Source organism: Anomalospiza imberbis, chromosome 9 (assembly GCF_031753505.1).
Source record: "Anomalospiza imberbis isolate Cuckoo-Finch-1a 21T00152 chromosome 9, ASM3175350v1, whole genome shotgun sequence".
Taxonomy (NCBI): Eukaryota; Metazoa; Chordata; class Aves; order Passeriformes; family Viduidae; genus Anomalospiza; species Anomalospiza imberbis.
The window spans coordinates 19546445-19573138 of record NC_089689.1 but is presented as its reverse complement, the minus strand read 5'-3'; the positions used below and the strand labels follow the sequence as shown (position 1 = coordinate 19573138).

At 39.7% G+C, this 26694-nt stretch overlaps 1 protein-coding gene across 2 annotated transcripts; it reads left to right on the top strand.

The window, feature by feature from the left end:
• The first annotated feature begins 1877 nt into the window (after positions 1–1877).
• GIPC2 (GIPC PDZ domain containing family member 2) lies at positions 1878–26694 on the top strand. 2 transcript variants are annotated; one of them, XM_068200019.1, is made up of 6 exons: positions 1878–2195; positions 9691–9876; positions 13324–13504; positions 16757–16866; positions 17569–17650; positions 25276–26694. In XM_068200019.1, the coding sequence occupies exons 1-6, from the start codon at positions 1956–1958 to the stop codon at positions 25428–25430; spliced, it is 954 nt and encodes a 317-aa protein (XP_068056120.1). In that variant the 5' UTR covers positions 1878–1955; the 3' UTR covers positions 25431–26694. The 2 variants fall into 2 exon arrangements, with proteins under 2 accessions (XP_068056120.1, XP_068056121.1); XM_068200020.1 differs by lacking the exon at positions 1878–2195 and adding an exon at positions 2558–2676.

The following is a 26694-nucleotide window of genomic DNA, read 5'->3' as shown; positions in this document are numbered from 1 at the left end:
TCTAGGTTTGGGTTTTGAAAATAGGCATGTGTGCAGTGTCATCTTCCCATTTAAATGTCACAAAAAAGGTTCCATTTCACTTGTTACATCATGTAACTAATGATGGCATATACATGCTCCATACTGTTTGTGTCTTCAGTTTATCTGATCAGCTCCATTGGCCTCATCATTATTTCTTTCTATAGTTAAAAGCTGATGCCGTTGCTCCAAGCTGTAGGTAGGATCAGCATAGTTTTTGTACCAACTTCAGCTGTTTTTCTCCATCCACCTCCATATGAAACACAGAAACACGCTTCCACTGAAGAAAGCTCTGCAACAGATACCAAAATTAGGACTGTTAATGTCCATGAATTCTTTTTAAAATAAATCTGCACAACTTCTGTATATGTGGAAACTTGACTGTGTTCACTTAGTAAATCTCATTAACAAAATTATTTATAAACAGTATTTATTGGATTTTAAGATTCAGTTATCTTTTCACAAGAAAAGGAATGAGTTGAGACAAGACATAAATATTTGTTACCAATTCCTTTATAGTACATTTTAGTAAATGAGAAAAGGCTTCTTTTAAAAGAAGTTGCTTATTTAAAATTGAAAACCAGCAAAACCCCCTAAATATCAAGGTGAACATGAATAGTTTGGTACTGTTAGTTAATATCTCATTTTATCTCACTGCAATGTCATCCAGTGAATGCCAACATACTGTCTGAATTTCATTCCAGTAATGGGGGAAAAGTACACACAGTTCTGCAACCTCAGAGAAACCTTCAATTTAAGTTCTGTGGTTTCAAACTGAACTGGACAGTCAACTATTAAAGTGTGCGGGCAAGTTTATTGTGCAGTTTTGTTGGGTTTTTTATTGTTGGAAATTTCTACAGAATTAGTAACACTATTGAAACCAATTGTCTCCTACTAGAACTGGATAAAAGCCATTTTTGAGTATTCATTTAAATCTACTACATGCTATTTTGGAAAAGCTGAAGTCAAATTGGCTTCAAACCTTTTTACCTCACAGCATATGCGGTTTTAAATCTGTATGTAATTTCATGTAATCAGAGGTGCTCTGATTAGATCTGCTAAGAACTTTTGACTCAGGGCTGCCTCACAGTAATTCATTGTCTCTGCCTGCCTGGTCTGACTCCGTGTGCCAGAATCCTTTATCTGTGCAATGGTTTGTCTTTTTTATTGTGCAAGTCAGAAGATGTGGTAAGGCAGTGCTGATTCTCTCTATGCCTTTCGAGCAGTTTCCTTTAGAAGTGCTTAATGTTGCCTCATGAATTTTGCACTCTTCACATCTTGGGTGGATTCAGCGCACTACTGAAAATGGAGCACTTGCACTGAGGTGAGTGTGGTTACTTTGGAGCACAGATGTCTCCTGTAATGTGAGCTTCTGGCTACAATATGTAGCTCTATTTCACAGTAGAGGAAACATTTTGAATTCGTTAAATGTTACAAATACTTCAAAAGCGTATTTTCTGTGTTAAATCTCAGTATTTCAGAGTTGTCCAGTACAATAGGAAGTCTCTTAAACTTTGATTTTGTTACTGTTGCTTTATGAACCCTTGGAGATTTATAGTCTGTGATAAATGAGAAAGAGTAGCCTGAAGTCCTTGTATACTTCAGGTTTTCTTTTTTATGCTGGATGTCAGTCTATAGTAGTCGGTATTCAGTACATCGCTATTAGCAGAAATTCCTGAACGAGTGCGTGGAAGGTCGGCAAAGGACCCCGCAGGGCGGAGGCAGGAGCGGTCTGAGCGCAGGCAGGGCAGCGCCGATGGCCCCGAGCTGCCCGGGCGGGGGTCGGGCGGCGGCGGCGGCCGGGCCGGGGCGGGGCCGGGGCGGGGCCGGGCCGCACCTGGCGGCAGCGATGGCCGCGGGGCCGGGGCGGCGCCGCGCCGGGGGCAGAGTCCAGCGCGGGCGGCGGCGGCCGCAGGAGCCCGGGGCCGGCGCGGAAGATGCCGCTGGGGCTGAGGAGCAAGAAGAAGGACAAGTCCAAGGAGACCTTCAAGCTGGTGGAGAGCGAGGCGGCGGCCCCGGCCCCCGCGGCCGCCCCGGCGCCGTCGGCCAGCGCGTCGCGGCTGCAGTTCCACACGCAGCTGGCGCACGGCAGCCCCACGGGCCGCGTGGAGGGCTTCGGCAGCGCCCGCGAGCTGTACGCGCGGATCGGAGAGGCGTTCGGCCTCCACCCCGCCCAGGTAGGGCCGGCAGCGCCGCGGCCGCGTCCCGCCGGGCCTCCGGGGGCGCCAAAGGGCCCCGGGGCCGTTCCCAGCCGCCCTGCCCCGTCCTCTCTCACGGGCTTGTGAGGACATGCCTACTTTACAGCTCGTGGGAGAAAAAACTCCCTTTGCTGTTCCAAATGAGCGTTACCGTGCGGGAAAAGACATAAGTGTGACTGCGTTTAACTCTTACATGGTAGAAACAATGGTCCTCTTGAGCAAAACTCCAGTGCCTCGGTTAAAACTCCAGTGCCTCGGTTAACCTGTTGCCAGCTGCTGTTAGACACAGCTCGCAGGCACTGCTTCATTCCAGTTAAAAAAGGGACGACAGATTTATGAAGCTAAATACCCGGAATAAAGGCGTTGGAAGGGGAGGGTATATGGTATGAATGCCCTGAATCGTACTACATTTTAAAATTTCATCCGAAAGTGATGTTTGGAAAGTTTTCTGCTTTATCAGGTAATTATTTTTAAAACGCTCACTGTTCAAATGGAGTTAAATTTAAGTGTGTAACAGGGTTCCTTTTTAAGCTCTGCTGCCTTTTTGATCTTTTTTTTTCTGAGCCATGTTCTAAACATTTGTTTGGATAATGATTCATTTGTGTTTGTAGATGCATTGTTTTCTCTTAGTTAAAAGGTAGGGGCCATATCAAGTTCTTCCTATGTGGTTCTTTGAACCTTAACCTCTGAGTGGCAAGTTGAAACAGAGGGCTAACATTTCATTATGCCTACGTGTGGCTGTACAGCTTTACTTGTTTTCTGCTTTGTAGATGACTTCTTAAAAAGTTGTAAAGACTACTACTACCACAGGCTTTGTTCTGAGTTTGCTGTGGCCTGACATGGCATTTCAAATAGTAAATTGTAAAGGGAAAGTGGCAGTAGCAGTGAATACAGTTCAACCAGTCACTGTTGCATTAAGTAATTAAGAGGCAATGCATCAGTGTCCCAGACCTTCCCAGCTGCTTTCTGACCTTCTGCTCCTTTGTTTTCTTTTCATCCTGAGCTGCTGTTCCCCTTTTGTTCTGTTCCATCTCAGTTATACCTTGTATTCTCAAGTTCTCATAATTACCAGATTGTCTTCTATTTTAGTTTTCTTTCTTTCACTGTTGAACTTTTGGCTCCACTGACTTGAGAAAGAATAGCTTTCCCAGAGAAATTTAATTTTGTATGAATGGTGTGCTCCTGTTTCTCCTGCTAGATGTATAATCTGACACCCTCAGAGGCTTTAGAGGAAGCACCACATATCATGGGCATATATTGCCAGCCTTGTGCCAGACTGGAGAAGTATCTTATTTTCTTTTTCTCCCTAATGTTCCATTCCTTTTTTTTTTTTTTTTTTTTAATGTGGATATTGATAAAAATGGATAGAGAATTATTGCTGGAGGCACTGAACTTAAAATCTTTTACTCCAGAAATTCAGTTGGCTTTGAGAAAGTTGTGTGACATGAAAATAGTGAAAAAAAATATTTCCTGGTGTAAAGGTGGCATAACAGAGTGAAGAATTCAGACCAGAGAGCCATGCAACAGAGTTTTGCATAGAGACAGGATAGATCAGCGAACAGCCAAGAAATGTGGATTTATTAGAATTTATTTTAAATGGTATTATCTATTCATTAAAACTGCTTTTGGACAGATAATTTGGCATAAAGAATAATGCCAGAAGCTACATCTTAGCAAACTGAAGGACGCTTAGGTACTCAAATGCCATTTGTAGGTGTTACCTGTCTAGGAAAGTTTCAGTGACCCAGCTCTGCTGAAGCCTGTGGGCAGCGTGATACCCACATGTGACTGCCTTTGGAAACAGGTCCTATCACAGAGATCTCCACCCTGGAGTGGCTGAGCTGGAAAATAGTGGGGGGGAGTGGAGGGGAAGAGCTCTGTGTAAAGAGCATTCAGATACCTTTTGCAGAAGTGAATACATTTAATGATACATGAGTTTACTGCAGGGTAGGCAGGAGTATGGATTCTTGGATAAATTCCTGCCTAAGTGTTTTAATACGATTTTGCACTTCTTTTCCTCTTTGGATCACACCTCCCAGGACCAGCTGAGTTTAGTTTCTGCTGGAGAATCCATTCCAGGTTCTGTGATTGACTGCCAACAGTGACAGAGAGAAGATTATATAAAACACAGTATTTGTTGGACAGACACTGACAGAAATGTCTGTAAAGACCTGGATCGTGAGTAGGGTGGGATGGGGACAGGATGGGTATTGCTTCAAAGGGGATCTTTGCTGGGTATCTGTGAAGGAGTGAGACATAACAGCTGCTTTCTGAGGCTTTTCCTGTACTCATCCTTTCTTGTAGCTATTTTATATATCTCTTAGCCCTTTTGAGCTGAGGGGTAGGCAGAAGCCTCCCTTTCTGCCTACCTCTCTGACTTTTACAATGTCCAGCACTCCTGCTTTTCTCTGCCCAATGTGGCTGTTCTTTCCCCAGGGAGCAGGAGTGAAAATGGCTTCTAGCAATACATTGCCTGTGTCATTGTCACCGAAACTGCAGGAAAAAGAAATACAGACAAAACCCAAAGAAGTTCTTGTTCAATGGTCTTAAATTAGGCAATTCTTAGTATTCGATCTCCTATTAGTTATTGATCCTCATTCTTCAGTTGTCTTATCAGTCTTTTCCCAGACCAGGTGTCTCAGGCCGCCAGGGAGTGATGCTGGGGGGTAATGGATGATAATATTCTTGTATCTCCTATGTATCTTCTGGCTACTCCCAATCCGTGAATGTTAAAATTTTAAATCCCGGTGGAGTCTTGTAAAGAGAAACTTCAATTCCCCTCCTTCTGGGCGAAGGAGAACAAACCCCTGACTAAAGTTACATAAAAAAAGTAAGTTTCATCATTTCCAGCATCATTATTATGAGTGTTGTTTAAGGTACATGACATTGTTCTTGACTTTTAACTTGATTATTTCAACAAGCTTCCAACAAGAAAGCACAGAGCTAAAATAATATAGATAGATAGATGCAACTCTTAACTAACAACACAGCCCACACACAGTTACGTGTATGTTTCTACTTGCATAAATAATAGAAATATCTTCCCCTGTTTTTTTCTGTGGAGGTTGAAGTAGGAAAAATAGTTGGAAAAAGTATATATGTGTAGCTTTGGCCTTTTAGGATTACTACTCCACTCTATTGGGAAGGTAGCAAGGAATGTTCTCCTAAGGGTGAAAGTGCTGAGTGCAGCCTGTATGATAAATAAAGAGCACTGACTGAAGGACAATGTGGGTCTGTTCAGGCATTTGGTGGTGGTGTGCTCCTGTGAGAGCACATGGTAGGGCTTTAAAGTATTCAGAGTAGCTAATCGGGCACTGAGAATGTGGATATTAAAGTCCAGCTGTAGCTGGGCTATTTCTTGATCAGACGAGAAGAGAATGGTAACCTATAGAGGCTGTGTGGACTTTTGGTTTGCCTACTTGCAATTTGCCTTTTGATTATTTTGTTTGCTTTGAAAGATGAAATGTGGTGGGGCTGGTGAACTAAACTTAATGCTCGATGGCTGTGTTTGTCCAGAGCCCTTGGAGGTTGGGGTTTCTTTCACAGTGGAAGGAATTTTGCATCACAAGGATAATTCTGGAGAAGAGAGACCTTTCTGGAAGAAATGCAGCTCCCTCTTTTTCTTCCATTAGCAAGAGTCCAGCTGCTGAGCCTTTGTGTGGGCTGTTGTTCACAGGCCTTGCCTCCTCATGCTAAACAGTCAAGTATACGGTGAGGCTGTGCCACATTAAACTTTCATAGAAGTATTTGATTTAAACCTGTTCAGTTTAAAGTTTTATGAAAAACTGATGACAAATAAGCCACTGCTGCAACTTGTGTTTCTGAGCAAAACTGTCCTTTTAACAATAAAAAATCTAAAGTGTGTTTTAGAGAAAAGGGTCAGCTTGTGAAATCCTCATCACCAAAATGTTGGAAGTTTTATTGTTACGCTTATCTGTTGAAACAAATTGCTCACAATCACGCCTACAGATTGAATACTTTAAATGAGCAAACTTAGCACTCCCTACAAAACACCTCCTCCCAACCCTATGGCAAGAATTGTTTGCTTGCTGTTTCCCTAAGCAGTGCTTAAATGTCACACCCGTATTGCATGTGATACTTGCTGTGTCTTTTCCAGTACTTTGGTTGAAAGTATTTAAAATACTAGTGTGGAAATAATTGGATGGAAGAACTTACACTCTAATTACTTGTGAACACTGTATTACACTGTACCACTTGTGTACAAAAAAACCAAAACCCAAACATAAAAACCACCATCCAAGTCTCAAAACAAACAGCAAAACACTGAATGCTTATTTTATAAGCCATTGAATGTATTGATCAGGCAGAATACCTGACAGTACCGAAAGCTCACCAGAACTTGGAGGAGCTGGTTACTCTTCCAGTTGCTGAAGCTGGTCAAGGCTCCCACATTTTCCTCGGGGAAGGTAAAGCGAGTAAGATACCTAGAAAATGTGTTGGTGATTTCTTGATATGATGACCTCTACATATATAGGGAAATATGTCAGTGGGTGTTACATCTTGCTCAGAATTAAAATTCCCAGTTCCCTGCCTCTTAAACAGAAAGTGATTATGATCTCTGTAAAGTTATCTGAGATTTTTAATACATTTTCAATAGCTTCTGAGTATGTAATCTATCAATCAACTTATTATTGAGTTCTTCTCAAGGTGTCAGCTCAATATGGAAGATGAGAGTACAATTAATGTATAGAACATGCAATATGGTACTGCATATATACTTTATATAACATGTAATGTAACCCTCTTTTTCTTAGCTAATACCATTTCTTTATATAGCACATATATTTATATTTCTTTATATAGCCCTGGTTTTGTTGGCTAATGTGGTCACTTCCAGTTGAAAATATGGATGCAAGGAATCATCTGTTAGTAATCTTATTGGATAAATCTGCTTTATAAAGTTGTGCATAAGCCCCTAGTGTCCAGTGACATGGAATTTCCTTCTTCTGAGTGCTGCAGAAGATAACTTTTGGTGAAGGAGGTATCCTAGATACTTTGTGACTGATGTAACAGTTCTGATTTATAATATCTTGCTAAAGTTGGCATGAAATATTCACAGCACTGGTATACTGAGTTAGAGACCAAATGCCTATGAAGGTTTAGGGTAAGGACAGAAAAGACTTAACCATGAAAATTGCACATGGAATTTTTTGTCTGGTTTCATTTTTGAATAAGAAAATTACTATTAAACATATGCAAAAGTTTGAGTGGGTGGAACCTGTTGTTTAAGTATTCAAGTATATAATCTGGCATTAGGTACCAATATTAAACTTATGTAAAATCTATGAAAAATACCATTTTTGAATCAATAGGTTCAGGTGTATACAAATAAAGCTGTGCTCTAACTGGTAGATGGTGTAATGGTATATCTTTCTGGGTAGTTACATCTTTAGTACATTACTCTTTGCATATATCTGTTCTGAGAAAAAGCAGTTGTTCAGTTGTTCACTAAAGAGGATGAAGTATGATTTAAGTTTTATTTTTGACTAGCTGATGCTCTCTCAGCCTTGTGGTTAGCACAGAACTGACTCACAAAAAATTCTGCAGACTTATAGGCTGTAGTAGGAATGCCATCCAGATGAAGATCTATAAAGAGAAACTCTGGATCAAGTTTCTAAATATCACATTTCTGCTCTGTGGCCAATTTTATCTGTTGAAAGGTGTGACAGTATTTACTAGATTGTCTGTTTGACAAGGTCAGATGAAGGATGCTAATGTCTAAAATGTAAAGACAGTGCTTGTTATTCATTGCAGGAACAATGAACAGAGAACTGACTTACCATTTTAAACTGGCAAAGTTATGTAGCTTGAGAGAGCTGAAAATGTGTATGTGAACTTGATATAATATGTTTTAATTTTTTGGTTTTAAAAAAGAGCTTGTCCTTAGAGATTATTATCATTATTATTATAGTCAATTTTCTACTTAAAACCAGATTCATTTCTCCAGGTGTTGTTTTATCTAGAGTATTATTTAACTGAAAATCTTTACATTACCCGAGCAAATAAAACTAATATCTGTTAAGGGTGTGCTGTTACGACTTTCATTGTTAAATAGGTGTTAGATTGCAGTGGATGTTTGATGGATTAGATGAGATAAGCAAGTAAGCATTGAAGTAAGGCTGTTTGGTGGGGGGGGGGGTTTCATTTGTTTTTAAAAACAACAACTAAGCAAGACGTCTGTCAAGAAACACAATATATTAACTTTCAGTCTTTTAAGATTAAAATCTCCATAGTTACAGAATCTAAGTCCTAGAAAGCTCCAGAAACTTGACTGCTCTCTGTGAAATACATTAGTAAAAGTATCCACACTTTGTTTGACCTGGAATCAATTTAAAGAGGTTGGTGACTTTCATTTCAATTTTTCTGTTTTCATCCAGTGATGCCAGAAGGAAAGAAAAGGAATGTGTAGTGTTCTGGTGTGGAAAACCCATGTCTTTGCCTCAGTGAAGTAGATTTTAGGGCTTCCCCAAGTTTCTCTTGGAGCACAGTTTCTCTGGTTTGGCTGCTGCCCCGTGCTCTCCGTGCTGCCCAGGAGGAAGCTGGGGTTGCCTTGGCCCTCACTCCTCTCTTGCTGCAGCTGGGAAAGGCTTGGGCATGTGTCATTACTGTAGCTGTGATGGGTGTGCTGGGCTTGGCCATATTCCTTCATGCAAAAGCATCTCTGTTCCCAGGCAGTACAGATGGATCGCTCTCACCCTGCCTATGCCCAGGACAAGAATCTTCCCTGCTGAAGAACTGGTGTAAATGTAGGGAGAAAAAGGACTGCCTGATATCCAGTGCTGAATGGAAATCCCTCAGAAAAGCTGACTTAAAAATAAGTAATTTGACCTTTTTATTAAGACTTGCTTTTACTGGAACAGGGATGACCCCAGCTCATGCTGGGGAAGGGTAAGAACTAAGCAAGCCCATTGGAGACAACGTGCTCCGAGCTAATGAGGGAACACATGGAGCAATACAAAGCATTTCATGCTCTCTCATGACTCTTTTGTTTTGATAGGCTCTATTTTTTTCCCATTAAACTGCTTTCAGCTAATCAAGTTTTAAAGTACTCCCTAGTGATCTTTGAATCGGGTGGAATTTGAGGTGGGTGAATGATGAAGCACAAGATGGTGATGGCTCTTCAGTTTGCTTCCTCTGACCTCTGGTGCAAGCTGTACCAGCTCAAGATGCCTCTCTTAGGGCTGGTGTGCTGAGACAGGCCTTGAGAGGCTGCTCACACAGGGAGGTCCCTTTCCTATGTTCCCTGCCAGCTCTCACCTGCAATTCGAGCTCCTGATGCTTTCTGTTTTGTGTGGATGGAGACTATTCCTTCTCCTGGTGTAGCTGGAGAAAAAGGGGGATCATTTTAGCCATGGACCTGTCACAGGGGCCTGAACTGTACTCTCATTTTAACTTCCTATCAAGCTCACCAAACCCAATACACTGTTAATGTGTTTGCTTTCCTTCTGCACAGATCATGTTTTGCACTTTGAATACTCATAAAGTTGATATGGACAAGCTCTTAGGTGCACAAATTGGCCTTGAAGATTTCATATTTGCCCATGTGAAAGGACAGCGAAAAGAAGTGGAAATCCTTAAAACTGATGATATGCTGGGACTTACCATTACAGACAATGGAACTGGCTGTGCCTTTATAAAGGTAAACTTGATTACCAGTGAAATACTTTGTTCTATAGAAGCTTCTGTTACTATAATAGGTTAATTATTGGTTAAATGATCCTTTAGAACTATAAAATCTTTTATTATCATATATATGGTAAGTGAAGAATAAAGTTGCTTTTCTTTAGGTACATAATTCAAAATTAGTTCAACTAATCTGTACTGCATGTCATTCAAAATCAGTTCATTTGTTCATTGCTTCTGTAACGTGTATCAGCTTTACAATGAGACCATTGTATCTCCTGAGCTACCCTGAGGTGGTAGGTGTTAGATACTGCTTGCATCTGCCCCCTCCTGTTTTAAACTGATATTCTGATGTCATTTATTAGATGCTTATAGAACTTCTGTTACACATGTGATAATGAGATCATGTTCTTTCAGTCTTTGGCTGTTCCCAGGGCAGAAGCCTTTGTGCTGTACAAGAGTAGGGGCAAGTATAGTGGTTTTTCAGCTTTCCAGTATTGTTGCCTTAGATAGGGTGAATTTCAAGGATATGGATTAACACAATTTACCACAATGAACTTGAGTAGCAAGTATGGGCAGTAACATACTGAGTATATTAATCATAATTACTTTCCTTCTCCTCTTCTATATGAGCTAGAGGCAGTATGTTTTGAGACAAGAAGAGGCTGAGGAAATGATGTTGCCCTTCTTGCTAGCCTAGGTATTAGGAACCTTAATCACATTTTCTGCCTTTTTGAGATTCTTTAATATACTCCAATTATCCATTATTAGTGAGGCATTAGCAATTATCTTTGATTACTGCTGCCCCAGTTGCTGTTCTCATTGTAAACAGAGCTTCTTGTATGGAGAGGTTGTATTTTCTGTTCATTCCTTAGCTACCATGACTATAAAACAAGACATGGTTTAGAAATCGGTTTCCTTGTCTTTGCTGTGGAAAAATGTGACTGAGGTCATGCTTGTGAAAGTCGAGATGCAGTGAAGGTTTCACTAAGCATTTTGGCAAAATCGTAGCCTAACTTTTATGTTTATAGACAAAGAACAGTGACTTTCTAGAGGTGTCATCTATACAGCCCATAACATTCAGTCGTGCTGCTGCTTACGTGGCACTTTAAAAGAAGGCATTGAAAGCAGTGCTTCAGTGAGCAGTGTTCACGAGTGCAGCCCTGGGCAGTGACACTCCCTTTGTGCTTGCTTGGTAACAGGCAGAGAGAACAGCCCTCACATAGACTACTGCACAATTGGAGCACACTGGAAAACCCTCACAACATTAGCCAGACAAGCCGCAATTTCCAGTAAATTGTGTAAAAGTCCTCTGAGCAAATATATATTATTTTATCTTGTTCTGGTCTAATAATAAGCATTGTAATGAAAATGGTGTGGTCTTCATGGGAATGCATCAATTTTAAGGCGTTTCCAGGAGCAAACTTTGTTTGTTGTTGTTGCATATTTAGCTAATGAATCTTTTAAATCAGCACAGAAAACACATATACGAAAGTAAAAGCTGCATCTTTTTTTAATCTTGTTGTCTAGATAAATGACTAAGCAGAGACTATCTCTAAAGTTTTATAGAATAATTTTTGCTTATATACATATATTGTCCTTAAAAATTTGTAACTATGTCACATTCTTAATTAAAAATTAATACTAAATTTACTGATTGGTGGGTTGTTGAAGGTTGCTATGGGTTGTAGTTATTTTACTGCTTTTTGAATAACAGGGAGGTTTCTAGGTTTGATATGGTAACCCAACCAATTTTAAACCTGACACTGAACTGCAGGGTTTTTTTCCTATGAAATTTAATCTCATTTTGCATTACTAAGACCAAAACCTGGTGTCGTTCTGCTTTCACAGATTTGTTTTTGGGGTACACAGGCAGGTGGGAGAAAGCATTATGGAGTCAAATTAGCATTCAAAGAACAGCAGTAGAAGTTGAAGTATGACTGAGTGGTGTACAAGGAGACATTATCAAATGGAGTAGACATTGCATAGGAAATATAGATCCTCATAGTTTCTCAATGGACTGTAGAGCACTTGAAATACAGGCAATTGCATCTTAATTACTGTGACAATGTAGCTGGATTGTCTTAGTCAGTTAACTTGGAGTGGTGATAAGAAGTGAAACAAATAACAGCCAGTGAATATTATTTAAACAGTTTTAGTGTTGGGATCCAAGTGCAGAAGAAAAGCTAAATGAATATTCAACATGTAGACTAAACTTTGATTGAAGCCAGGTGGGACAGGGTTTGAGTGCTGGTAGCAGGAACGCATTTGGCACATTTGGTTTCTGGTGTGTACAATACCCACGTCCACATTCACCACGAGGCTTCTGTTTGGTGCTAGAAAGAGTTAAACTCAGCCTGAAGCTTAAAATGATTGCAGTGCACTGTATGCCAGCGAGCACTCACACTTCCCACTGACTCTCAGGTGGAGGCACAAGTGTGGGCTCAGACATGCGCAGGGCTGGGAGCAGCTCCTGGAGGATTGCGCAGCCAGGCTGGCTGCTACAGTGGGCGGTGGCAACGTGTTCATCTGCCTTGTCTCACTGTTATCTCAGCAAAGTTAGCCTGAACGGCAGTCTTTGTTGAAAAGACTGTTATTCAGGAACACGTTAGAATGAAATTTGTATCTGCAAAATAAAAGCTATTTTACTGTTTTAATATTTTACTATTTCTATTCAGTAGCCATATAATAACGGCTTATGTGATGTATGCACATGATGGAAAAATTATGACAGTATGTAACAATAATAAACAGAATCACTGAAATTTAAAGTGTGATAAATCATAGAGATATTTTAAAGGTTTTTCCACATATTTTTAAAATTACACTTCATAAGAGCTGTACCTTCTGTTATGACCTTTAGACAATTTGTGTTTTCCATGAGATAGCAGTTAAAAGATTTTCTTATTCTTTATTATTTCAGAGGATATCCTTTAATATACAGCTGTATAGCTTGATGAGTGAAATAGTAGTTTCAGCACTGGGGATGGGTCTTATTAAGATCAGCCCTTTACAGTGTGTAATTTTTTACTAACTCCCTGGACCATACTTGAGAAAAATTCTATTCCTGTGCTTGTCAAGGTATTAAATAGGATAAAAAACAAGGTTATTCAAAACCTTGAATAACCATTCACATTACTGAGATGCCTGTGATCAGTTTTGAAGCACAAAAATATTAGGTTATTCCGAACTCTTTATTTCTAAAGTGTGGTTGTGTTCTTTTTTTTGTCTGAGTGTATATTCAATGCTTATTAAAATACTTTGTTTGAAAAATAATGCTTTTCAAAATATGCTTTATGATAGTCTTATAGACAAAACACACTGCTGTAATAATAAGCTCAGTAGTATTGATATTGTTAACTGACATCCTTGAAACTCGGTGGTGTCACCTCTTAAAAACGATCACCTTTTAATGAAATTTCTAATTCTGGTGGTGTTTTTTTTTTTTTTTTTCAAACAACAGCGAATCAAAGAAGGCAGCATTATGGACCAAACCAAAACCGTCTGCGTGGGTGATCACATAGAGACCATAAATGGGAAAAATGTGTCAGAGTGTCGGCATTATGAAGTTGCCAAAATGCTAAAAGATCTGGAGAAAGGTCAGAAGTTTAAGCTGGAGTTGGTAGAGCCTTTGAAAGCATTTGGTGAGTGACCTGACTGTCCACCTTGTTCAGTAAAAGACCTTCATAGTAAAATCCCATCATTGCATTACACTGTTTTCAGAATGCAGCCAGATGTCCATCTGTGGTAACATAACCACTGCAAGAAAGTACATTTAGTTTTTTTCTTTGAAGTGGAAGTTTTAGGAATGGATTTGCTTCCATCTTGCTTTCTCCAGCAGTCATCCTGGCGTGGGTTACCTCACCTGAGCCTTAGTCAGTCTCTTTTGCCACTACACGATGTTCCAAAATTAGAACAGGAATTGTTTCATAGGTACAGTTTTAAAGCATGGATCACTTCACTATGTCCTGATCCTCAAAACTCCTTTTTTCCTCTATTGTTACATAATCCCTGTTGCTCTGTGTCAGACTTTTCTATTCCTGTACCCTTTACTGGGGTCTGTGCTCTCTTATGCAGAGCGAGTCTGCAGCAAGCACTGCCTGGGATTCCCCAGAGCACCTCCTTTGCTGCCAGCATGCTTGTTCTCCCTCTCTCCCTCCCCAGCCTTTTTGTGGATCTCCAGTCATGCAGCAGGTGTACTCAGAATTGGAAGAAAGCAAAATTGCAAAGCTCTGTCTTTGCTTGCCACCTGCATGCTCTGAGCAAGTGCTGCTTAAATAGGAGGAATGCATACCTACTGCTAATTCTTGTATATATTAAATCTATCAATGTAGAAAACAAACAAAAATGGGAAGTTTTGCTCAGGCAGTCAAAATAGAGACTGAGTTACAATTTTTATTATCTCATTTTTTGGATCCTCTCCCCACACCATGTAGCATTTTCCTGTAATAAAAATTTCAAAATAGTGCTAAATCATAAATTTCTATGAGGCCTTCTGCACACCTGCAATAACAGTCAATTCAATATCACTGTCTTCACTACACCAGCAAAACTTTTTAATGTTTATTTTTCAATTTTTTAATGTGTTATTAGTTTACAGCTGCTGTCATACACCAGTCTTGACACTTGGTGTCAGAATAGCAGCAGAAATTGAAAATGAGAGAAATGCTAAGATTTTTTTTTTTGCTTTTGGTGCTTCTGTGAAGAATGGGAGTTATGAGTTGGTCTCTAATGTGTTTGTATGTAAGCTGGTACTGCTGTTAAGTAAATGTGTATGTTATACATTATGCTAAAGAATTGCATATGTTGTCCATTACAATTAGTAATGCAGCAATACCTTTTTTTAATATGGGCCTATAATTTGTGTTCAATGCTATAAGTGTTACAGGGTCTGTTTGTAAAGAGCAGGGTAAATCAGCATTTGATTGATAACTTCAGCCATAATTAAGTAGTTTTTACTTTAGTTGGGTGGCTACGATACCTTTTAGTCTGCCTGTGATGTAGAGGAGGAAATGCACTCATTTCATGGCAATACCTTTTTTCTGCCATTGATTTAAGAGGCAGCCTGAGCTTTGTGGACAGAGTTTTGGAAGATGTTATTTTTTTACCCTACAGAAATTAACTTGCAAGTTGCAGTGCTCAGTAGGTTAAAACGTTCTGCCTGTCGCCTTAGGTAAAGTTAGGCTTCAGGCACAAAGATAATGCTTCAGCTGCAGCTTAAGCACTAAGAATAGCCCCAGAGGAGATGACAGACAAAATCCAGATCCTGCTGGACAAGTAGGTGCTGAATTCCTGTTAATTTCATCAGTATTTGGTGAGGGTACAGAAATAAGAGACAAGCCTCTGTGTGAAATTATTTTTATTTTTCTTCCTCTCAGCGGAATGTGAAATAAGCATAATTTCCTGGTTGGACATCCTTCTACCATGTACACACAGGCTGTCTCAGCTCTTCTAGGCAAGGCTTGTAGCACAGAACTAAAGATTTGTACCAGTCACAAGCATCTGTGAATTGTGAAATATGAATAGAAACAAAGTAAACACAGCATAACACAAACTCTGCGTTTTAATGATGTGAAATGAAAAATAGTTTCTGTGATAGCCAGAGTGTTTTGGTCTAAACTACTGCAAAGAAAGGTATGTCAAATCATGAGTTTTAAGGTGATAATGATGATAGAATTTGAAAAATATGGGCTTTTTTATCAGGAATGACTTTTTGAAACAAGTCTAGCAGAAATAATGACAATCTTGACAGTAATGACAGTTTTAAACTGTCCTTGAAGCAATAAAAGGATTAAGAAAAAGTGTTGATCCTAAGTGTATCTGTAACACACTGTGACGTACCTACTTGTATAATGAAAGCTAACAAAATTTACTTTTCAAGCATACTGTTCAGCATAATAATCTAGATTTGTGTCAATTTATGCAAGAATGATGAGATGAAATCTATCTGACCAAAATTAATATAATATGTTAAAGTATGGCCTTCAAGAGGAGCTTATTAGAAAGACCTGCTATTAAGAGGAGGAATAATTTGTTGGAGATAACAGGACAATTAAAAGCAGTTCTGCAAAATTGTCTCCTCTCATTCTGGAATCTTTCTAGATTCACTATGTAACTCACATGCCAGTAAATAAATTAAAGCCTTGCCACTCTTGAATGTAAAATTGCAACCTGGAACAAGAAACACAAATTATTCTGTGCTCCATCTACTAACTGGAGTGCTCTTACCCAGGATGAAACAGAAAGGCTGAATTCAGGTAAAGGAAACTTCCTGTAAACCAGATACTCTTTGTAGAGTTTTATCAGGTGTGAAATAATTTTGGTGAAACCAGTGGAAAACCTCCTGCAGATCGGCTCCTGGCCACTTCACCTCTGTGAGGGCCGATAAGCAGATTGTTAGCTCAGCTCTATGTGGCTCATCATCACTTGCTTAGCAGGAGTGTTTGCACCATTGCATCAGAGAAAGATAGAAACGTTGCAATGCTAAACCTGCTATTTGTTCTGTCTGTAAAGACCCGGATAAATCAGCAGCTGCCTGGTGACTTCAGCCATTATCTAATATAAAGGAATAAATACTTCTCTCTAGAATAGGGAAATAAAATTACACAAGGGACATATATGAACTGAATGCCTTTGGCCTACTTAGATATATTGGTCAATGGAAGTCCTAGCCTCAGTGCAGCTGAGCAGATATTACAATTCAAAGACAAGAAATTGTCAGCAAAGCTATACTTAGAATAGTTAATTTATAATTAGATTTTTATGTAGTCTAGATCTCGATCAGACTAAATGTGAAGATACTGTAATAACCAAAACAGATACCTCATATTCTGTTGTACTCTATACATAGTTTTGTTTGGTATTTTATTTTTGTTGGATTTCTTTTTTGTCTTTAGAAAAGCTGGAACCAAGGTCCAAAGGCAGAACTCTCTCAGAGGCTAAAATCTCCAAAGGGAGAGAAACACTTCGCCTGAGAGCCAAAGGCCCTGCTACTGTGGAGGAAATGGTATGGTGTGGTATATGCCCTTCAGTAGTTTAATCAACCAGCTTCTGATTTATTCTTCCCCAAGGCTGATAAGTAGGAAGGAAAAATTGGATGTTACAAAGCTTGTGGGACTAAAGAGAACAACTGAAGTTGACGACTAGCAGGGATAGGATGGGGCTGAAGAACCTGGAAGCACAGAACCTATATTTAGATGTCATGGATTACATGGATGAATTTAGATTAGACCAAGGGGTGCTGAAAAGAGGGGAGGGAGGGAATAGAGAGTTGAGATGGTTGTGAAGAATTTGTTCCATTTCTGACACTGAATTCTATGGGGTTGGTGTAAGGGTTGTTGTTAGGAGAGGCTAATTAGATACATTGACATGAATTTGTGCAAAGCCAGGATTAGAGTTTGGTGAATAAATATTATTTATTCTGGGCTCTTCTAAAGCTGATGACGATTTGATGGAGATCTCTATTGTTAGGAGATATAAGGCCCCTGTTCAGTTTGAATGTGTGAGCTGTGTGGCTTGATATTAGGAGGAAAGCTCATGTTTGTGAGAAGAGGGAAAGAGAGTGGAATAGTGTGTTTTATCTGTAGATTTTGTAAGTCTAGGTTGCCAAGATGGGAGTAAGGATAATCACTGGCACATTGCTGGTTATTTTGAAATCTGCATGGATATAATCATACTTTTACTCTTCTCTCCCTTTATTCCAACAAAGCCAACTGAAGTTGAAGAAAAAGCAATTAAAAAAGTGGATGAGCTGCTTGAAACATACATGGGCATAAGAGATATTGAATTAGGTGAGTTTTTAGCAGATACATTACTACAAGATTAAATAATTTATCATTTTCTCTAGTCTAACATTTATTGATTACTTTAGTCTCTGGATGTAAGTGAAGCAAAATTTGTCCAGCCTGCAGTCTCAAAAACTTGCCTGTGTTTCTACAAATGTGTTTTTCTGATAAAAGAATCTCCCTCCCACTTCAATCCTTATTATGTAATTACTCAATCAATCCTCTATTCTTTCTGCACATTAGCTATACACTGTTGCATGAATTTTTTAGTTGTTTGCCATAACTGTCACCACTGTATTCTTTCTGGCATATATTTTCTAGTGGATCTTGTGTGTGCCATGGTTAAGGATTCTTAAGGATAAGTATGTTTGTTTGCTTTTTTGCCCCTTGGCATAGACCCATCAAAGTTGATTGCTAAGGTTTGAACCTGAGATCTTCATCAGTGAAGAAGCAACTATTTAGCAAGGGAACTGACAGAATAATTACACAAATTTATCAAAATCTCTAAAACTTGTGTTCTGATGAACATGAGAAAACTTACAGAATATTTACTAGTTATAAGAATCATTGATTTATAGTGAAACTACTTAACCCCAGTGTCATAAGTTCCTTAAAAATGCACCAAATTTGTCCTTGTGGCTGTTGCTTTTCTTTGTTATTCTGACAACAACTAAATAGGAATTTCTATTTGTGTGGGAAGAAGCTGCAGGCTAGCTGTTGTAGCCTGCTGTGGCTGGTGTAATCCTCCTAGGATCTTGTGGAGCTCCTGCTACAGAGACAAAGAGGAAGGTATTTATTATTATGGTAATATCTTAAAAGAATCAGCCAAGAAAAAGCAAAGAATAGGCTAAATGGAAAGTGATCTTGAAAAGAAAGCTTTCATGAGAGAGAAGTGGAAAATGCAAAGCAGAAGAGAAAATAGGTCTGGCATGAAGCTCCAGAGGGGAAGCATCAGGGCTGGAGGGGCAGCAGTTAGCTCAGAGGAATGAGAACAAAGGGTGGTTATCTGAATAGCCAAAAGGCCTTTGTTGGGTGCTCCGACCAGCAAGCATCTGTTTGGCAGATTCCACTAGTTTTCTCACAGGAAAAAATGTAGGTAAAACAATATTTGTCCTTCCGTCTAAGGCAGAAGTGGGCTTCCCGGCATAGAAGAGAGGGCAGACGTGCCCTCTGTTTTGTAGGTTCTATCTAAACTTCCCAATTCCCAGGAAACTAGAAGTTCTCAACATTTCTGTTACCAGCAACTCTACTATGTGATGCTGCTGCCATGTAATACACTCCTGGGAGGCCTGTGTGCTGCTCAGCCATGTTTAGGTTAGGGAGGATTCCATGTCCCATCTCATTCCTGCAACTTCTGTGCCTCAGTCTGGCTCAGGCTTCAAAGCTCTGCATCCCCTGCCAGCTGTCCCTCTGGGAGCTGTTTTTGTCCTGCAGCTGTTGCAGTCCTGGCTCAGGCTCGGCTTCTGGAAGCTCCTGTCCTTCCTTGCAGGTTACCTCCAAGGTCCCCAGGCTCCTTGCCCTACAGGAGTAAGCAGCTGTAGGTGCTCTGCTTCTGGTGTCCATGGGAACGGTCCTGTGGGAACTGGTGTTCCCTGTATTTTTGGCTCTCAGTACTGTAAACAGGATGGCTCTTGCACAGTAGACTGAGAAGTTCAGCTTTCAACACATATGGTTGAGTTAATAGCCAAGCACCTGGTAGAGTTTTCCCATGAATTCCTTTATTTTTTCCCCCCCCAAAAAGATCTGGTGTCCTTCATCTTTCAGCATGTAGTTTGGAAACCTAATGCCTTAAAAGAACACTCAAAGAAGGAAGAGGTTTTTGTTCATAGAGAGGCTCTTTTCTTCCCAGCTTGGTGGCTGTTTTGTCTCTCACCTGTTATTTTCCTCCCCAAAAGTAATGAAACCAAGAGGAGCTGTCAGAAATCAAAGACTGTAGGGTTCATAGCTTTAGTTTGCACCTTTGAAGCCATATCCTGAAGTTCAAATCTGAGAGTCAACAGCCAACAGTGATGACTCAAACCCCCCAACTTTACCATTTTAAAACAATTAAACAGCTCTAGGATTCTTTAGGAAAGGAGAGCTAATCACCTGTCACAAATCTGTTCAATTAACACATGTCGGTTTTTCACATACTGGATGTGATCAGTCACCCATGAAAATGAAATATGAGGAAAAGATTCATTCAGAGAATGCCAAATACCACTTAGCTTGAAATTTCACTCATTACTCAAGCCAGATTAGTTGAAAATGCAAGTCATCACAATGTGCAGCTGACAAGTGATTAAGATCTCAATCATTGCTCACTTCCATGCACTTCTGTTTGTCAGAATCTTTGGATGTCAGTTAATGTTACTCTTTCATCTCCATTAAAATGACACTTCCATAGTGTGACTGAATTCTGAAACAGTGCCCCAGTTTTAAGCCATAAGTCAGAAAGAAGGGAAAGAAAAACTAATGTTAAATTACAGACAGAATTAAAGGTGAGATAAAGCCCATAATTTTTGCATGGTTAAGTATCTTGACAGTTTCAAGAATGGCTGACTAAATCTACACACAAATCCCTAGGCTGGACAAAAATACTTGGGAATTGTTAAAGAAAATGCATGCACTTTTTTCTGGCACAGTTTTATTATTTTTATCTTCAGAGATCTAAATGCTGTTGAGATTTACATACCTGCTTTTGGAAGCATTTTTACCTTTTTATTTCCTTATTCCTTTGTACTGAAAACTGTATGTAATCCAGAGAAGGGACAGTTGGCTCTGGAAATGTATTCCTCAGCTATTTCGTGGGCACATTAGAAATTGGGCCAAGGCTTGACTTCAGCATTCTTTAAAACATAAATACACAGCTGAGAGATAATAAAGATTATTCTAAATTCTATGAGTGCTTTCTGGTAAAGGAATTTGAGCACTTGATTAATAGAAGTGACTCAGGAAACAGTGTAAGTGAAAAATTTTGGCATTTATTTTTTTAAATCAGTAAGACTTGAATTGCTATGGACTGTATTTAATCCCAAAACTTCTGGGTGGGAGTAAGCCTGGATCTACCCCCAGAATGCTACCGATTGTAAATGATGGCAAAAGGGCTTCCTGTCCACATTTTTTTTTCAGCATCTTTTGGCTTCATCCACCAATATTTTGTTCCCCTTTGTTCTATTTTTCTGCTTTTGGATGATTATTTCCTTTCTGTTGCTCTTTATAATATTATCAGACATGACGTATCGTAGCAGCATTAGGGTTGGAAAAGAGCTCCAATATCACCGAGTCCAACCTTTGACCAAGCACCATCAGGCCAACTAAAGATAGACTGAGTGTCACACCCAGTCATTTCTTGAGTACTTCCAGCTGTGGGGACTCCACCACTTCCCTGTGCAGCCCATTCAATGCTTAACCACCCTTTCAGTGAAGAAATTTTTCCTGATGTCCAACCTGAACATCCCCTGGTGCAGTCATGGGCTGCCAACTTCTCTGGGAGAAAGGTGTGGGGAGCAGTATCCAAGGCTTTACTGAAGTCCAGGTAGGCACATCCACAGCCCTTCTCTCATCCTGTGGGTGGCTCACCTGGTCATAAAAGGAGATCAGGTTGGTCAGGCAGGACCTGCCTTTCCTAAACCCATGCAGGCTGGGCCTGACCCTCTGTTTTGTCCTGTCCATGCTATGTGATCACACACAAGATAGTCTGTTTCATAATCTTCTGTCACTGACATCAGGCTGAAATATCCTTGCGTAGTCTCTCTTTGTTTAAAAAATTTGAAATCTACTTCTCTGTTTTTGACTTCATTTTTCAAACTTACCATCTAGTCAAAATATCTTAACAGGTTGAAACCTTTATTACCCAAGTTTTTTTTCTTGGCTTGCAAATCCAACCCATCAATATTCAACAGATGTTTTTATCTCTAGATGCTTTAACTGAAGTGATATTTTCCCTGAATCTGTTGTTTTCTTCTCCTTCTGTCACCAGACTTCCTTTCCCAAAGGATTTTATTGCATACATCCAGGGGTATATTGTTTATGGCTGTTCATTTACTCTGAAAGAATGATAGGAGTTTTTTGATAAAAGGAAGGGCAGCAAGTCCAGTTAAACAAAAAAACAAACAAAAAACAAAAAAAAAATCAAGAAGAATTAGTACTTAATACAAAGGAACAAGAAGAAATATTTCTAATAGTTCTTGAGTACCAGATATGACAATGTTTAACATGAAGCTTAAACCAAGTAATGTTAAATACTGGAAACTGCAATAACATGCTTCATTTTCTGCTGTAGTGTGACAGGACAGAACAATAATATTTGTTACCTTTTGATTAAGGCAAAACTTCTAAGAGCATTACAGCTAAATAAATATTGAGGCGTCTGTCAGAACTTCTGAAAAAAGCTTTTTCAGAATTTACATTATAGGATATAGGTAGCAAAACCACTATGTAAGGTAAATAATAAGAATGGCAGGCAGAAGGTAGCTTTCATGGCTTGTGCCCCATGTGTCTATTAAAAGTGAAAATAAGGATTTTGCGAAAGATCTTTGAGGTTATTTTAAAAGAACTATATTTGAAAAGCCAACATATTACTTTGTTCATTTTCTGGGAAGCCTGATATTAACTTCTCAGTTAAATTTGATGAGACTTCTAATTCCTTTCACTACTTTTAAGATTGCTGAACTTTTCACATTTTGTGTAAAATTAATCAGATATTAACACTGCCTGAAGGGAACTGAAAAAAAGGAAAATCTGAAAACAATTGAGGCTCTTTGACTGTGGAAGAATATTCTATTGGAATAAAATTCCTGTAATCACTTACTCTGCAGCTCTTACAAGAAGCAGTGGGGAGAAGGGAGGGCAGTGCAGCCAATTTGGCACGAAGCTGTCACCCTCTGAGAACCAGCAAAGTTTTCTTCAGGCTGGCAAGTATCTGCTGCACGCCTTGGCAGTCCGGGCTTCGATTCGCCCTGGGAATTCTGCAAATGTGGCTGTGCGAACAGGCGCGTTCGGCGCAGCCGTGCCGCCCTGGGATCGCCGTCCCGCGGTCGTGGCAGCTGCCTGGGGAAACGGGGGTGAGTTCAGGGCTGGCAGAGGGGCTGGCCTGCCCGACAGCAGGGCGGCAGGCTGGGCGCGGCCGTGCCGGCGGAGCGCGGCAGTGCGGCCGGGCCGGCGCTGGAGGTCAGCACCGCGCTGCCGACAGCGCCCGCGGCGCTGCCCGGAGCCTGGCTCCCTCCGTCCGCTGCACCTGGGAGTGCCCGTGTCAGTACGTGCACGACATTAAATGTGCCCTGCAGTGCTGGTCAGACTTACTCAAAACAGATGAAAATGGAGGGTTTTTTGAGGCTGCTTTAGCACGGCCGTGTTCTGATTCTTGCTTGACTGGGTTGAAAGTTGATCCGCTAAGTTTTTAGCGGATGTTGTTTTCAAGTTTTGTAATCTATAATAAACCAGTTTTTTAGATTCTATTTAGTTATCTGGGAAGGTCAATCTTTAAAGGAACTTGTGTTTGAAGTTACACTTTCTGTAAATGACAGTTTACTCTGTGCAGTTCTGAAGCTTCAGCTAGGGCAGCTGGACTGTGATATAATGCCTTGTCTTGTTTTATTGCTGCTGTCTGTATCGTATGGTTCTTCCATATCTCTTGGCCAATTCATCTTATAAATGGCTACATTCCTCACTCCCACCCTGCTTGAACACTTGTCTAGATCCTTACTCTTTTGATGGCAGCTTTTTCTAAATATCTGGTTATCTGGTGTAACAATCTCTTGATGTGTTTGCTCTTATGCCACCTTGCACAGCTCTTTTCTCTCCATCCTTCTCCCAGTGTCTATAAAAAGTAAGTTCATATCCAGAAATCTGTGAAGTTTCAGTTATACCCTTCACTTCATTATCTCCAGGCTTGCTTTCCTGCAAGTACCTTCTTGTGCCACATTGTCAGGGAATATAGAGTGGTGTTATAGGAGAAATCCTTGTGTTCCACTACCAGGAACAAGAGTCCCCTCTGTAATGCCCATTTCCCATCCAGTCTGAATCAGAGTCCTGGGAACTTCACGGGGGACACAGAGAGAATCAGTGGAACAGGGATAGAGTTTCTTCTGGCAGAGTCTGGAGGCTCCTTGAGAACCACTAGTGGTGCCTGGGAAGCTGGGGTACACTTGAACTGTCTCCATCACAGCAGTTTATTTGTCAAGATTTACATACATTTTCCTTGTACAGCTTTGTGTAGTTTGACACACTGTGATTGTGTTTGGAGCCTCACAGCTGAACACAGTTAAAATCAAAACATCAAGTTTCCTCAGAATTCCTGTTGTTGACATTTGCAGTGTGGAATATGGCTCAAGCTTGCTTACAGCTTCTTACATGTTTGCACAACAGCAAGTACTGTTTGCCAGAAGTTCATAACTGTCAATAAATTTAAACTGAATTTTAGATCAACAAAATAAAATTAATTAAATTTTATAAAACTTCAGAGCAGGGAATGTTTATTTTTGTTTTTATCAAAGAGATTTTGCCATGTTGATTCAATACAGTGTATGTGGTAAATGGCAGACTGTCCCAGTAAAGATGTTTTTCTGTGGCTTCAAAACTTCCTTCCCTTTCTCAGGCACTATATTATGTGTTTTACATTTGGATATTCCTCTAAGAAAAGGCTAGAAGCTATCAAATCCTTCATTTTGACATGTGAATTTGATAGGCTCATGAAGAAAGTGGCAGGTATTTGATGTTTAACAAAAGATGGAGGACCCTAGCAGTTTATGGCAGGTGTGGTAAAGTAATCACAAAATGAAGCAGACTTTGATGTTTCATCTATTGTACTATACCATCATTTTCCTGTGAAGAGAGGCTGTGGAGGAGAGATACAGCTCAGAAGATAAACTGTATTCAGCAGTGCTGTTTGTGCTGAATGTGTCTTACAGAGCATTCTGCCCTCAAACCATGGTAGCTTGCTGCCAGTGATTCTCCGGGCCCAGCTTAACCAGGAGAAATTTCTGTGCTGATTCTTTTCACCCTTCATGGAGGTGCAGGTGTCATGATCAAAAGAGGTTTAAGCCCTCACAGTTTCCATTTGCTCTCATATCCATGGGTTGGCAGCATCCAGTGTTTGGGATAGACTTCTGTGTTTTCCTGGAGTCTGAGAAACTGCAGTGGCAAAAGGTGAGGGATGAGCACAGCAACTAAGGAGTCAGTCCTAAGCAGCAGCCCCAGTGTATCCGTTTTGGAAGTGACCTCTGACACTTGATAAATTCTGATAATTTTGTGGTAGATAGGAGAAAATGCTGGACAGTATTGGTATACAAGATATCACGGTTTAACTCTGTTGTATCACTCCTCTGCTTTCATTCTGCTGGATACCAAGATGTTCCTGGTGTTTGGTGGCTCCAGTTTGTTGTGCGCAGCAGCAAAGCCTTTCTCTTCCTTCTGCACAATTTGACCCACCTGGCTGAGATTTTCAGAAATAACTTTTTCACTTTCTAGAGGCATAAGCACGAACTTAAGGTACATAATTTCCTGTTGAATCCTAAATTCACCTGGTAGACTTTGCATTTCCCTCAGCTGACCTCACCAGCTGTTGAAAATAGACATCCCAAAACTGTCTTGGCCCTATGTTAGCTGTCACTTTCATGATAATTACATTATTTTGTTTTGTTGCTTTTTAGCTGCAACAATTGTGGAAGCTGGAAGAGACAAGAAAAACCCAGATGAATTTGCAGTGGCCTTGGATGAAACTCTTGGAGACTTTGCATTTCCAGATGAATTTGTATTTGATGTATGGGGAGCAATAGGTGATGCTAAGCAAGGACGACTGGAATGAGAACTGTGCAGTTTATCAATCCCTGTTTGAAAATACAAAATGATTTGCAAATACACCAGAATGTTAGTAATTTTACTGATGTGAATTCAGAGTGTTCTGCACAAGTATTCTGACCTGAGATTTTCCTTTGCAAAGGAAGATTTCTAATAGAAATGAAGGTAAACCCAAACTTCTGACAACTGCAATTAAAAACATTTAATTTACATGTAGAAATCACTGTGAGGAGAGTGTCAAGGTGATATATTTATACAGAAATTTTATGAAAATTAGGTAGTTTTTATTGTACATACACTTTGATACCAGTATTCTGGAAAGTGTTAGGTATACACAACAAGGAGTTTGGATTACTTTATCTCTTCAGAGAGGTTTATAAAGTTGTTGCTTCATGCTGCAGGTCCCTGGTTTTCTGCTGTCCCTATGTATTAACCTAAAGCCTTAAGTTTTCTTGCAGTTTGGCCTGGACATTGTTTTTACTGTAGGCAAAGCTGAGAAGAAGTTTCCCTGTTTCTTTAGAACCCAAATTCAGGGAAAAATTTCCTCTGAAACATGAAAACTAAGATCTTTGGATGAGAAAGACTTGCTTGCATTTGAGTTATAATATGCTCTGTCTGGGTTATTACTGAGGTAGATAGAGTAGAAATCTTAAAGCAGGAAGCTGCTGCTTGATTCAGATGCCATAATATTGCAATAGGAGCTGCATAGAAAGAAATAAATGTTAACTTTGATTAATATTAATGCATTTGAATAATATCTGGAGACTGCACTGGAGACTACAATGTATCACTAAGTGCTTAATTGATCTTTGCATATGCTAAATGATTTCTTGAGATCCCATGGAGTTCCCCTCTTGTCTGTGGGTTTTTTTAACATGGCAACACAAGAGAGATATTGAAGGTGTTCAAACCCAAAAGATACTAATGTAAAGTCACAAAGAATTGTAGTTTGGATGACAATGCATGCCTAGACCCTGAAAAATATGTTGAACTAATCTTAGATGTTAGGTTTTCCAGTTATATTGTACATAAATGTTTATTTTAACTACAAATTTTTTACTTATAAATCTGAAATTATTGCAAATGAAATTGAACAAGAAAGTGAGTTCTGACCTGGGAAGGTGTCACAGCTTTTTAGTATTTTTATATTTGCATAAGAATATAAAATAATAATTACTACAAAAATTTTTTTCTAAATCACTACCTGAAGAAAATGTCTTTCACTGAATTGCAGAGATCTCTTTAAAATAAAGATTATGCCAATAACTTTA

What these genes read in the sequence shown, in the direction of transcription:
- GIPC2 (XM_068200019.1), top strand. Translation starts at nt 1,956, where the DNA reads ATGCCGCTGGGGCTGAGGAGCAAGAAGAAGGACAAGTCCAAGGAGACC. An exon ending in CTGGCTGTGCCTTTATAAAG is followed by an intron (nt 9,877 to 13,323) that starts GTAAACTTGATT and finishes TTCAAACAACAG; the next exon opens with CGAATCAAAGAAGGCAGCAT. An exon ending in AGAGCCTTTGAAAGCATTTG is followed by an intron (nt 13,505 to 16,756) that starts GTGAGTGACCTG and finishes TTTTGTCTTTAG; the next exon opens with AAAAGCTGGAACCAAGGTCC.